Source organism: Dermacentor silvarum, chromosome 1 (assembly GCF_013339745.2).
Source record: "Dermacentor silvarum isolate Dsil-2018 chromosome 1, BIME_Dsil_1.4, whole genome shotgun sequence".
Taxonomy (NCBI): domain Eukaryota; kingdom Metazoa; phylum Arthropoda; class Arachnida; order Ixodida; family Ixodidae; genus Dermacentor; species Dermacentor silvarum.
Genome location: NC_051154.1, coordinates 112,353,682 through 112,366,064, shown reverse-complemented (window position 1 = coordinate 112,366,064; position 12,383 = coordinate 112,353,682). Strand labels below are relative to the sequence as shown.

The 12,383-nt window shown below is 49.9% G+C and overlaps 1 protein-coding gene across 2 annotated transcripts in view; it reads right to left on the bottom strand.

Moving 5' to 3' along the window:
- The window catches only part of LOC119435128 (ankyrin-3), a 402,712-nt gene that overhangs the window by 343,924 nt on the left and 46,405 nt on the right, over positions 1-12,383 (bottom strand). Inside the window, exon 1 of one of the 2 annotated variants that reach the window (XM_049672376.1) lies at positions 5,859-6,131. The exons of the other annotated variant lie outside the window; for it this stretch is intronic. Coding sequence (XP_049528333.1) covers positions 5,859-5,924 — 66 coding nt within the window. The 5' untranslated portion in view covers positions 5,925-6,131. Of the gene's footprint in view, positions 1-5,858; positions 6,132-12,383 lie in introns of those variants that run through there. 2 annotated transcript variants of the gene reach the window in all.

The window sequence follows — 12,383 nt, the reverse complement described above, 5'->3', positions numbered from 1 at the left end:
TGCCTAACGAGACGGGCATGATCCAAAGCCGCTTTCTTTCTTTCTCTTTCACCGTCAGTCAGCCGGGGGACCTGAATGCGGCTGCTCTGTGCCGCGGACCTCGGTGCCTTCCGCGTCGCTGTGCGCTGGTCATTCAGGCGTATGGACGCACTCTCATATAGGCGATCACGCAGAGGCGACACGGCGGTGAGTCAGTGAGTGGAACACAGGACGAGTCCTTGGCGCCGCGGCAGGACCACCATCCTGCTACTCCTATCTGGGTCGCGATCGCGAGCAGCGTCTCGTAAAACATACAGAAAAAAAAAAAAAAAAGTAAGAAAGAACCGGTCAGAGTGGCCGCGCGGTGAGACGGCGGGCTTGTTACGCGGCCTCCTATTTATAGCGGCCCTGACCGTTACACGCAGTGCGCCGGCTGAGATTTGCGAGGGTGAGGACGGATGCTGGGAGAGAACGAGCCCCCGCCCCCGCCCCGCTTCATATCGCGCGGCCCCGTCAATAGCGACGGGGTGGGCCACAGGCCAGCGACGCCGGGTCCGCCGGTATACGGACGAACGCATGCTGCCTCGATCGCTTCGCCCAACCGCAGCGCATCCTGAAAGGCTGAGAGAGCTGCACGACTTCACCAGCCGAGAGCGTCGGACAGCATGATTACGTGTTGCGCACCCGCGCGCGCTCATCGAGGGGGCCCCTCTTCGGCAACTATATATGCTGCAGCGGCGGCACTCGGGGTGCGCGCCCGAACGCGAAAGGAGGACGTCGAAAGATGGTTCCCAAAGCACGAAGGCGGGCGCAGCTGAAATGCGTGCGCGAAACCTGTCCGCTGCAGATGTTAGGCTTGCAGCGTTCTTCTCATTTGCTGTACCTCGCGAGAAAACAAGCACGAAACCAGGACAATTGCCATACTACCAGAAGGGGAACTATTTCAGTTGTAGCTTTGTCAAAGAAGCGTGCGAAGACTGGCCTGCTGCTGATTATCATAAGAATTTCCCGTTTTGCGAGTCGGTGAAACCTTGCTAAATGGACGAAAGGCGCGAACGGACACGAATACAGAAAAGAGAACAGACGAGACGAGCGACCTCTTGTATATGCCTTTCTCTCTATATGTGTGTGAGTTCGGCGCCCAACTCTTGCCCTGTGGTGCTCGCATCGATACCCTCCTCATTGATGGCGAGGTCTTCTTCATCGGCCTTCTGGCTTAAAAATGTCCTGGACACTGTGACGCTATAGCCATCAACTGATGCCCCGTGAACCATCGCATGCTTTTGGCGCTCGCGCTTCGTTATAACAGGAACTAGCACTAACGAAAGCGGGGCGCCCCTTGGACAAAGCGACAAAAGGAATAGGAAGGAAACAGAATCATTACTTTATTCCGGGTCGAGCAGAAATACACTACTGCAGCCGTGCGAAGGTGCATGGTTTCAGACGTTTTCGCACAGACACATCGCTTCTTCTCACTCTTTACGACAAGTGTCCGCCTACATTTTCAGAGCGTTACAGTGTGTTCTTATGCCCGACTTTATCTCTAGAATGTGCAACAGGCGTCCAAGGAGATGGCCAAGTTTCAAAGTGGACGTTCATTCAAAAAGACAAAAAGATAAAGACATATCCATCGCAAACAACGATGTAAGCTCGCTACTGCGAGGAATGACACCTAAACAGTTATTGTCACGAATTTCGCCATCAGCAACTACCTTAAAATGCTTCGTACTAAATTTTTCACTACTATTGCATAGAATGAAAGTACAACGACACCGATAGTGTAACGCATATTTCTTCACATGGATATTAAGGGAGCATGTTTTCATATTGCTCTGCGCATTTCTGGCTAACATCCCTGCCTTCTCCTTTTTCTTTCCTCCTCCTCCTCAAGAGGACAAAGTTCGGGCCTTCTCCTAATGCGAGCGCTCTAGAACGTTGCCACAGATTGTTGTCACAAGCACGGCACATCCGGACCGACACGTGAACAAGTAACAATTCATCTATCGTGCGTCCAATTTGGCGAAATGCACCAAGACACTCACATTGACCCCAAGCACTTGCCGACAGAGGCCTAGCCTTAGCTGCGCAGCAAAGAAAAATAAAAGAAGAAGAAGGAAGAGGAACGGTAGGTGTAGTATCTGCAAACTAGACCGCTCGTGCGCGTCGTCGTCGCATTCCACGTGTTCGGGACGACGCCGCGTGTTTGTATCTGGCCGAATGCGCGCGTTCAATGTCACTCGTGTCGCGGCGCGGGGATGACGCGCGCACGATACTTTTCCAAGATCGCCTCGCTGCCGCAGGCTGAGGAGAAAGGCGTGGCCGCACCCGCGGCGGTGACCTTGGGCGAGTTCCAGAGATGCCTCAGCGCTGGAGACATCGTAAATAAGCAGCGTGTTGCGCGGCGGCGGCGGCGGTGGTGGTGCATCTACTCCGGAGACCAGCCGGCTCCCTCGACGGCTCGAGGAGCTCATTTGAGCGCAGCCAAAAACAACGAGAGTAGAAATTTAAAGAACGAAAAAAAAAAAAAAACTGCGCGGAAGCGCATCAGCGTGGATAGGACAGGAAGTCAACACGCTAGCTCGTGTATGCTACACAGGCGGCCGCCGACGGGTGTAAGGCGCGGCATTGGACCGTATAAATCGCGTCATAAGGGGGTGGCGGGAGGGAGGAGGGGGCTTGAGTGACGGCGTGTTCGCTGCTCGGGTCGTGGCCGTGCCGCGCGACCGGGCCGGCGGGCTCACCCCGCACGCTTAGCGTGCCCGCGCTCTGCTTCCCACGGCGTCGCAGAACGATCGTAATGCCAAAATCTCGCAACTAGGAAGTCGCAGAATGTACTTAATTGGTCGTTTACACCGACGGTTGGTATTTCTGGGGCACCCTCGATCCTCCTCCACCAGCAGCTGATCTCGGCATTTCCTTTTATTGCCGGGAAGGAATGTTTACAACGAGGGCCACACCGTAATGGCCCTGTCAACCTTAGTGTTCATGACGTGTTTGATAATGGCATTTAGTTGCCTACGCGTCACACGTCTCTCCTTATCACTCCAAAGCGCAGCATTGGGGCGCATAACGAAGATAAGACCGACGAGCTGTGGCTCGCGTATTACGTCGTTGCTGTTATTATGTTTGGAGATTAGGATGTTTCTGCCCGGTAGAGGGAATTTTCGGGATGTTTTCATCTCTGCCCTCTTACACCACATTCTATATCTTATGCGCGCACGACGTTACACATTCCTCCCTTGCTTTCTTTTTTCTTAGTGCATGCGTACCCTCAAGTTTATTTTCATATCCGGAAGGTAACGACTGTTTACACTCCAAACAGCGGCTCCTCTTCGAACCAATGCTTGAATGCTGGTACAGTGCGCAAGGCAAATTGGATATGTATCCCTTTCCTCGAACATCGAATCCTGACGCTGCAAGAAAGTGACTACGCTGCAAAAACTGACAGGTTTAGGCATGCGACTTCTTCAAGCAGAAAACGTTGAAATAACAATAAAATAAAAAAGAAAAACGAAAGAAAGGAAGGGTGACCGAATTATATAGGACCTTATAGCGCCAAAGCTAAGCCGCCGCTACGCCATCTTTACCCGCGGTGACCTCGAAACTTCTCCATGATGGCCACGTTCCAATAGTGCGGTGTGGCTTTTTGGTACCTATACGACCATTCTTTTTTTCTCTCTATTTACTTGTTTGATGTATGCAGAGAAAGCGAGAGAGAGAACAAACAAAGGTAGGGCAGCAAACCAGACGTACGTCCTATTGGTTGCCGTGCTCAAAGTAAGGAGAACCGGGTTTAAAGACAACAAGAAGAGGCAAAAGAAGGATATTTGACTAGCATAATAAAATACGCAGCGTGTCTCTATGTATGCGGTCTCCCAGCTTCGTTGCGTGTACTCTTATTGAAAAAAGCGTGAAAAAGATTTGTTCAAGGGGGGGGGGGGGGGGGGGGGGAGACACACATACACACGGTCACATTGTTGCTCCAAGTGCGTTGCTTGTGAATGAACTCACAGGTACACTTTAGGGGATGAAAGATGAACCGATTCGAAAGGAGCAAGAGCCAGTGGCCGCCTCAGTGTTAAGAAGTCGTTCCCCATGTGAGCTGAACAAGCGCCGGTTGCGGAAAGTGATTCTGTGCACGACAGCTGAGGGCAAAGGCACCTAATGAGGATTTCCAGAGATCGAAGGCAGGAGCACTGGACAAATGCTTCTCGTTGACGAGCGCAAGCTCCAGCGTTCGCGCTCTCTCCGGAGTGATTGAACTGTTGGCGCCAGGTGTTTTGTGGACAGACGCTGCGCTCTTGATAAAGCAATTTTCCGTGCTCTCATTCGACCACCGGAAATGGCTCGAATTGAAAAAAGTACAAACGAAAGAATAGTGGGCGGGGTCAGGGTGGAATGTGCTGCGATAGCGAAATTATCGATCACAGTTCAGCTGCAGCGTCGCGACGAAGGAAACGGGATCTGTCCCATTCAAGCCCGTCACGTCCCTGCTGTGCGCTTCACATGACATCGATCACGCTCGCTCGCGGCGCTGTGGGAAGCTCCGTACCCGGCGCGATTGCGCGACCGAACGCGCGACAGGAGAGCGACGACGAAGCGTCCTGCCGCCAGTAATGCAAACGGCGCAACGGGAAGACGATCGCTCTGACGGCCAGCATGCGCGACAAAGAAGGCGTGGCCGAAGCCCTCGCTCGTTGTGCGCATGCGAACGCCGCACATTTTTGAGTGCTATGAACAACCCAGTGAATCCACCCAACGATAGTTTCCATAAAACACAAAGACATTTCGCGGATGCGAGTTTACGTGCCATGTGCACCCGTGAGCACTTTTATACGGACCACAGGGTCGCCGAAAGAACTGAATTTCATCGTAATTAACAAACATAAACTGGAATTGACGAGTACACGGAAAAGTTCGCAATGCCAAGTTTGAACTGCAGTCTTCAATTTCAAGTTCCGTTCACAGGCAGAGGGAAAAATCGGCTTTATCGCGCAACCCCCGGTCCGTGTACTTTTGCTCACGGGTGTACGTATTCGTTCGTTCATAGGCAAGGAAATAATTCTCTGTCTCCTTGCCGTATCAGAAAAGAATTCATGTATGCGAAGAAATATCGTCGCGCTTTTTTTTTTTTTTTCTTTTCGCAACGAGGACCAATCGTTCGATCTAATGCAGGCACCACTGTTATCTGTGCACGCGGCGAAAGACAGCGTGCAGATCGACAGCTGGAAACAGTTGCCCGCGTACATTGCAACCTGTTGTAAGGCATCCAACACTCCTTTCGGACTAACGTTCTTAGTTTACGAAGAGGTTTAGTAAGGAGAATCACTTGCGTCGCCTCTGCATCGACGAATAGCTTACTTCGTGTGGACGGTGTTCAATAGACACTCTTGCGTTACGTACGTTTTGTAAAACATTTATCTACACAGCGAGTGATATAGGTTGCAAGAAGGCACCCGCGAGTAGCAGTATATATGCATCCTGCCTTCGTTTTGGTATATGCTTCGACCCCTTGCGAGGTTCAACGTTGAAATCGATGGTACAGTTACGGCTTGTAAAAGTTACTTCCGTAAAATCTATTTAGAAAATTGCTAAATAGTTTTTACTGCATCAAGCAAATAAAAAGACCCGAGAAAGTTTCTCGCTACACCGCTAAATACATTCCGTCACAAACTACTGAACCACTTCGAGTAACGAGCTGACGAGGTAGACACAGCCCCTTGCACAGTTATAATCGTCTAATTTCGACATAGTGCTCGATCCTTTTCCCTGCGCACCACGGAAGCATGTACGGAAGTGCTCACTACACTCGCAAGCTTAGGCGGAGAGCGCCGGCTGCGTGGGCCGCCGCCTGCGCAAGAGAGTCCGGTGCATCTCACCTGCGCGCTGTCAGGAATCTGGCCGTTCGGAGATCCTGCAGGAGCGTCGTGTGCCGTGATCGCCATGTCACGGCCGTGGCACGACGCGCCACCGGGTATCGTTCGGTGCGAAGCCCTGGAGCGTCCGCAGAGTTAGCAGTCGTCTCTCGTAAGCGCCGAGATGAAACAAGAGCGGATCCAGAGACGTCGCTCTGCAAGGTGCCGCCGATGCTGCGTCGAAAGACTGTCGCCGGAGCTTACCACGCCCAGCCGAGAGAGGCGAAACACGCTTTCGAAAGTGGCTCCTCGACGCCGCCGCCGCCGCCTCACCACGCAGAGCCCGAGCCGTTCACGGACGTCGGCAGCCAAGCCTAGCCGATTGTCGCTGGGAGAGATGGCGGCGGTGGTTGAGAGAAAGAGAAGAGCGATCGGAGCAGAGAGAAAGAGCGCCGGCTGCTTGTAACTCGCCGGCGCGGGAGAGTGCGGCACAAAATGAGATCGAGAGCAGGAAGCGGCTAACTTCGTCTGTCGCCCTGTCGGTGCTGATGGCTTCAGATGAAGGCACGTAACGCTCAGCTAACTCATGCCAAGCATACAGCCACACGGTCTGTGGTGCCGCTAGAGATGATGGCCAGAAGTGATTACTCCTGCGTTTCGTTTCGCGGTCGAGCAGCTGCACGTGAAGGGGACGTTCTTCCTTTGTTGAATGAGTTGTCACCATCTTGAATTCTAAAACTCACTCTTAAGAAGCAGAGAAAAAAGAAAGTGACTGATAATACGGTGTTTATAACCACAGGTATACGCTTATTCGCACTTCAAGGGTATGGATATTGGTGCACGATACAACATAGAGACTGTATGCACATACAGGAAACGAGTGACAATGTAGTAGTCAATCCGCTCACACTGTGAGTCAGAAATCAACAATTTGAACGCTGAAGTGTAAATTGTTGGTGCATATGAAAATAATGCTGCTGCTCAGCCAGCGCACAGATGGGGTCGGCTGAGGTGCCCCTCGAAGGCGCGTTCTCTGGCGCGAAGGGACAGCCCCGGAGGTTGCCCCCAACGGGGGGGGGACAACAGAGCCAGCCAGTGTCGCCGCAGCGAACACAGGCCCCTGGGAGCGTGGCCGAGGAGGACGGAAGCGGCGGCGGCCGAGCCCTTTCGACCCCGCGCGCCTGCCGTCCAGGCCCGGTCGCCGCACTGCGAGGAGAACGGGGCGTCGTTCTCGCACGGTCGGGAAGCGCGGCCCCCCTCGGCGAATGCAGACGCACCAGACAGCACAACAAAGACCGCCGCCTGTGTCGGCGGACGAAATGGAAAGACCGCCGGGCGTTAACACGGGAAATCAATCGATGGCCGCTGAAACTGGCCGGGAAAAAAAGCACGGAAGACACGCCAGCCACCCGTTGCGTCCGCGGCACATCCGACCGACCAGGAAAGGAGACATATTGCGTCTTCAATTTCTTCAAGGGTACAGTGGCATAACTGCTTCATCGCCCAGATTCTCTGCTCTATAGAGCGACCGAGTGCGTCGTTGTACTGAGGGCCACAAGTACGTTAAACCCGCGCTTTCTTCGTTCATGCGAAACCGTACAGATACGCGGGATATCGAGGGATACACGGGATACACGTATCGACGCTACACATATATACGGCGACATATATGCGACGATACGCATATCGATAGATACGCGGGATACACATATCGACGTTAACGCGTCGATATGTGTATAATAATGTCTCTTTGTGTACGGTAGTGAACAAAAAGATACGATACCGTGGTTTGCTGTGATTTATTACCCACGTTTCTATGTCAAATTTCACCAGCAGTTTAGCTCAGAGGACCGAATTGCTCAAAATCTTTTTGTACACTACAGCTCGTTGATTTTTTGTTTGTTTGTTGATAAATTGATTAAATGTGCTTTGACACCACAGTGAACCACTGGGCTCAGTCAGAACACCTCCATAAGCGCATTGCACCGAGTTCACCCTCCGCATGTGTTCGTTGTTCTTTATGTTCACGGTTTCTTCGTTGTTGGCTAGTTGTGGCCTGCAGATTGCGGGACAGAACCCTTCACCGCGCTGATTGCATGTCACCTGTTCTATTATTTTGTTCTTTTTTTTATTTAAAACATATTAAAGAAAATCCTCTGCCACAGATAGCGCCGTTCCGCTTTTTCACAATTACCTAATCAACTTTCTTCTTTATCTTTTCACTTATGGCACACGTTGAAATCGCACAACTGAAGCGGCGTAATAATGAAGTCATGTACACTGAGCGTATCCCATTCGAAGACTTGCACAATGTTTCTTCCCCATAATCTGTCCCCGGGGGATCTGTCTCCATAATCTGCTAAATGATGCACTGGCGTTGCAGTTAAATTCGTCCCGATCTACTAGAGGGAGGCTTTCGGGAAACCATTTCATCACGCCGGCGTACATCGTGGAATCTTTTTGGGACAGAAAGTGGTGCTAGTCCTATAGGATTTCTGCTAAGCGTGACATGAGTTCACTTGCTTGTGATACCACGTGAACACCACCTTCGATTTCTATGGCGCAACAAAGAAGCTTGCTTAACACGCCCGGAACCACGCGTCACTTGGCGGGCGTATTCTATTTGTCTCATTAAAAGAGACAAATTTTTGGTCAGCACTATTATAAGAGGATAGCGACTGAGTAATGCTGGTCTCATCGAATGTTCTCAAGAAAGTCGCATTGCCTACAGAGAACAGCGGCCTTAACAATGACCTTCATTTCACGTCCTTCGAATTACCGTAGCCGTTAACCTTCGGCTATAGTAAACTTAAGCTAAGTGCTCCCTGTAAGCACTACGACGGATCCGGAACAAAATATGCATTCATTTGGCGGTAAATGCCGCTAATGCGTACATTCATAGCTGTGAGTGGCGTTGAAGGCCGCCGGTGTATTAAAATTACATTTATTTATTTATTTATTTTGAGGACCCGACGACGTTGCAGCAGAGAGTGAGTGTGAACAATCATGAAAAATACGAAGGGCAACGTATATGGTTAAATAGAATATAGAAATACTCTTCAACATCAGACTTAATGGGGCTTAACAAGGGCGATAATTATTGTCCTTGTTAAGTACTGGAGAGGCAAGGACTTGTGGAGTTGGAAAGTTGCCACAGCGCAATTATTTAATAGCAAAATGCGATGTCATTATGTGTTCATAGAATTACCACTAAACACGTGATTACTGAAAATTCACATAACTAGGGTAGGGACATGTAAGGCTGGTAAGTCGATGAATCTCACTCAGTTCAGGCCACAATAAGCTTCCGCGCTCTCCTGTGCTTTTTAAGAGTGCGTAGAATAACTCCCAGAAATAACGATATGTTCTTTTGGGTGTAACTCAACGTTGTACTCGATGTAACACTGCGCAGGCATCTGCTTTGAAGATATCGTGTGTTAGCAGAGCCGTAACAGTTTTGCAACTTAAAAAAATTAAATATTAGGCTAATTGGCCGAAAGTGATAGAGGTACTCTTGAGACGAAATACTTCCAGAAACAACGCTTGTCAGTTTTGATTGTCGCCAAACGGATCGGGCTACAGTTATATTGTTTCACGTGCATACAACTATTTGGATTAGTGCTTTCGCGTTGTCCTCACAGGAAGCCTAAATATAGAATAAAGAAGCGTCGAGTCCTGATGAACGGTCGGAAGGCGGTACAAGCGTCGGAATACTTTGCAGAGTGCGCGTGACAGTAAAGCACTTGCGCAAGCTTCGACGGTGCAGGATAAGTTCGCTCTGCAAGGTGCCCCGGAGTGCCGGCCGGTCGACAAAGTCACCGAAGTGGTCGCATTATAAGAGTGACACAGACGCGAGAAACTCCAGGTATACTGCTGGTGCATCTGCCATGAGCCCGAAGCGCAACCGAGTGTATGGCATAGGGGTGCTGCTATATAGCGCCACTTGCATTATCCGCGCTTTTGTCAGATGAGGGAGCACTTCGTCTCGCTCTTGTTTTTCTTGTTTTGTACTGACGCCTGTCGCGTGGTCATTGGAACAATGGTTTTCTGCCACTATTCTCAGGCTGCTTCCTTCACTCGCTACGCTGTGTGTTACGGTGCTGTTGTAACATTGGGAAACTATAGCCCTCTGGGCATAATCATATATAATATACCTTTAGTAATCAACTGTAAAGCGAGCGAGGGCCTTCGGGTTTATTAAGTATATATCAAGCGCCAGAATCTGAAGTAGTGCATGGATGTGACATTCTGAATAATTAAATAATGATTGACTGAAGAATAAATGTTTATTGAACATGATGACAGAAGGACCAATACGAGAAAAAAATTAAAACGATAAAACAAATTAAAAAGGAAACCAATTAAATAAAGCGGCCACTATATTACGTGCTCCCCGCGAATGGTGGGGCGGGAGCATCGCGGAAGATGACAGGCAATCTTTGGTTGCCAAAAACTCCGATCGCAATGAATTCAAATACTTCTAGCTGGAAGTACTCATGAAGTGATGCTTCATTTAACCAAGCAAATTTGGCAACTTTCATAACGAGTGTTGCGGGTAGCTTTAGAACGAATAACTGCATATGTTGAACACTCTTGCCTGAAAACAGCTGCCGTATCTGGAAGTATTGTCAACGGACGGCCACACTCAAGTTTTAAAATTTACTTTCCCATTTTCCCCTCGCCCGAACGTTTTCATAGCTGTCGAATTTACCAGTGAAGAAAGAATGTTTCGTGCTGAAGTCAGATGTCGAAGTTTATTATTATTATGATTATTTTTTGCTCGGTAGCTTTGTAAGATCTATCACTAATGCAGGAGGTGTAGAAAACAAAAGCTAGGGTCGAAGCTTGCACTGAGAAAACTGTGCTCACTCTGCGCTGCCTTACACAGGATTGCACTAAAATGCACCACGTGCTCATTCTGCACCACTTTGGCTGCGCGTGCGTTACATACCGTTAGCTAGGCTCTGTCTCAGAATGAATAAGAGCTTGCTATACAGGCAGTACGCGTCAGTAGCGCACCCAGGATCTCGGCCAGGGGGGGGTTGACAGTTTGCCAATACCATCTAAACAGCACTAATTTCGATTTCTTCACGGGAAATTGTCAATAAAGTGCGCTTTTTGCGAGTGTGCAGACGATTGCCCGTCTTACATCTTAGTTGCAGCACTCAAATACGTAAGGAAAGAAAAGGGGTAAACAAAAGGGGGGGGGGGAGTTAAATCGGCCTCAGGGGGGGGGGGGGGTTACAACCCCCGAATCCCCCCCCCCCCCCCCCCCCCCCCCCCCCCCCCCCCGTCGGTGCGCCACTGGTACGCGTATACAAAATCTAACAAGAATTTTGAGCACATTGGAAGCAAATTGCTAATACCAGTACCTATGAAAAGTGCCCTCAAGTCAAGTCAAGTCAAGTCAAATCAAGTCTTTATTTTCCACCAAGAAATGTTGGAGGTGTCACAGGCGAAAAGTGGTCATAGGCCACTTGAAAGTGCCTGATGGCCCGAAGAGAAGCAACGGCCACAAAGTACGTGTTCGCAACTCACTAATGAGTGACAAAGATTGAAATGACATAAAGAAACAACAACTTACATTAGAAGCTACATCTACATAAAGCTACAAAGAGAAAGGGAGACAAAGCAGTATAATAAAAAAAATAGCAGACCAAAATTAAAATATAAGGCTAAGCTCTGTAACAACAACACATTTGGCCCAATCGACAAATTAAGAACCAGACAGCATTTGTTTCGCATATTGCGAGGCTTGTGCCGCCGAGGTCCCACCCAATCCGCATCCACAGCTGCTATCTTTGCGCTTAACTAATGTTTACGTCGTCTATTATAGAAAAAAAGAAAGAACGAAATCCTCATAACAAGATAAGTGCAAATTCGAAAACTAAGACTTGTTTGACCATAATATCGCGGCTCACGGAAATTTGGCTAGTAGACGATCATTTGCTAGTCCAGATAGTGGACACCACTCAAAAGTTCTCGGAGCTAATAGGGGTTCGGGGAGTCTGCTTGGTAGTTTTCTGTAATGAAAAATTGTTTTCGCTTGATTATCCGGATAATGATAATCTGCTAAATACAGCATGGGCATGCGGCACCAGCAGGGGACGTCCTTCTACACAGTCCACCACCTGACGCTCGCCATATAGCACGCCAGAGATGGCACAGGCCCCGAACTGTCCACCCGGAAAAAGCCATTTGCCAGGCATGTGAGAGGGGCAGGGCTACGTGCTTTCTGGCGCGGGTGATGGTAGCGATGTGATGGCGTTGGCGGCGTCCCATTGATTCCGCTCTCGAAGAGGACCGAATTAGCCCCTCTCGCAGCTGTTGGCATCTGTCCCGCCCTGGGTCTGAAGGGCGCGGGAAGAAGGAACGAGCTAACAGGTAGGGGCCCACGGTGGAGAAAGTGCAACACCGTATGACGCAAGCGAAGCGAGCTTCAAACAGCCCGCCGCGCTTCACGTGCGCCTCTACAGGCTCAAGTTGGGATCGATTCACAGGGGAATAGGCGGGTTTTCGGCAAAGGATGCTGAAGGAAGACCGAAAATT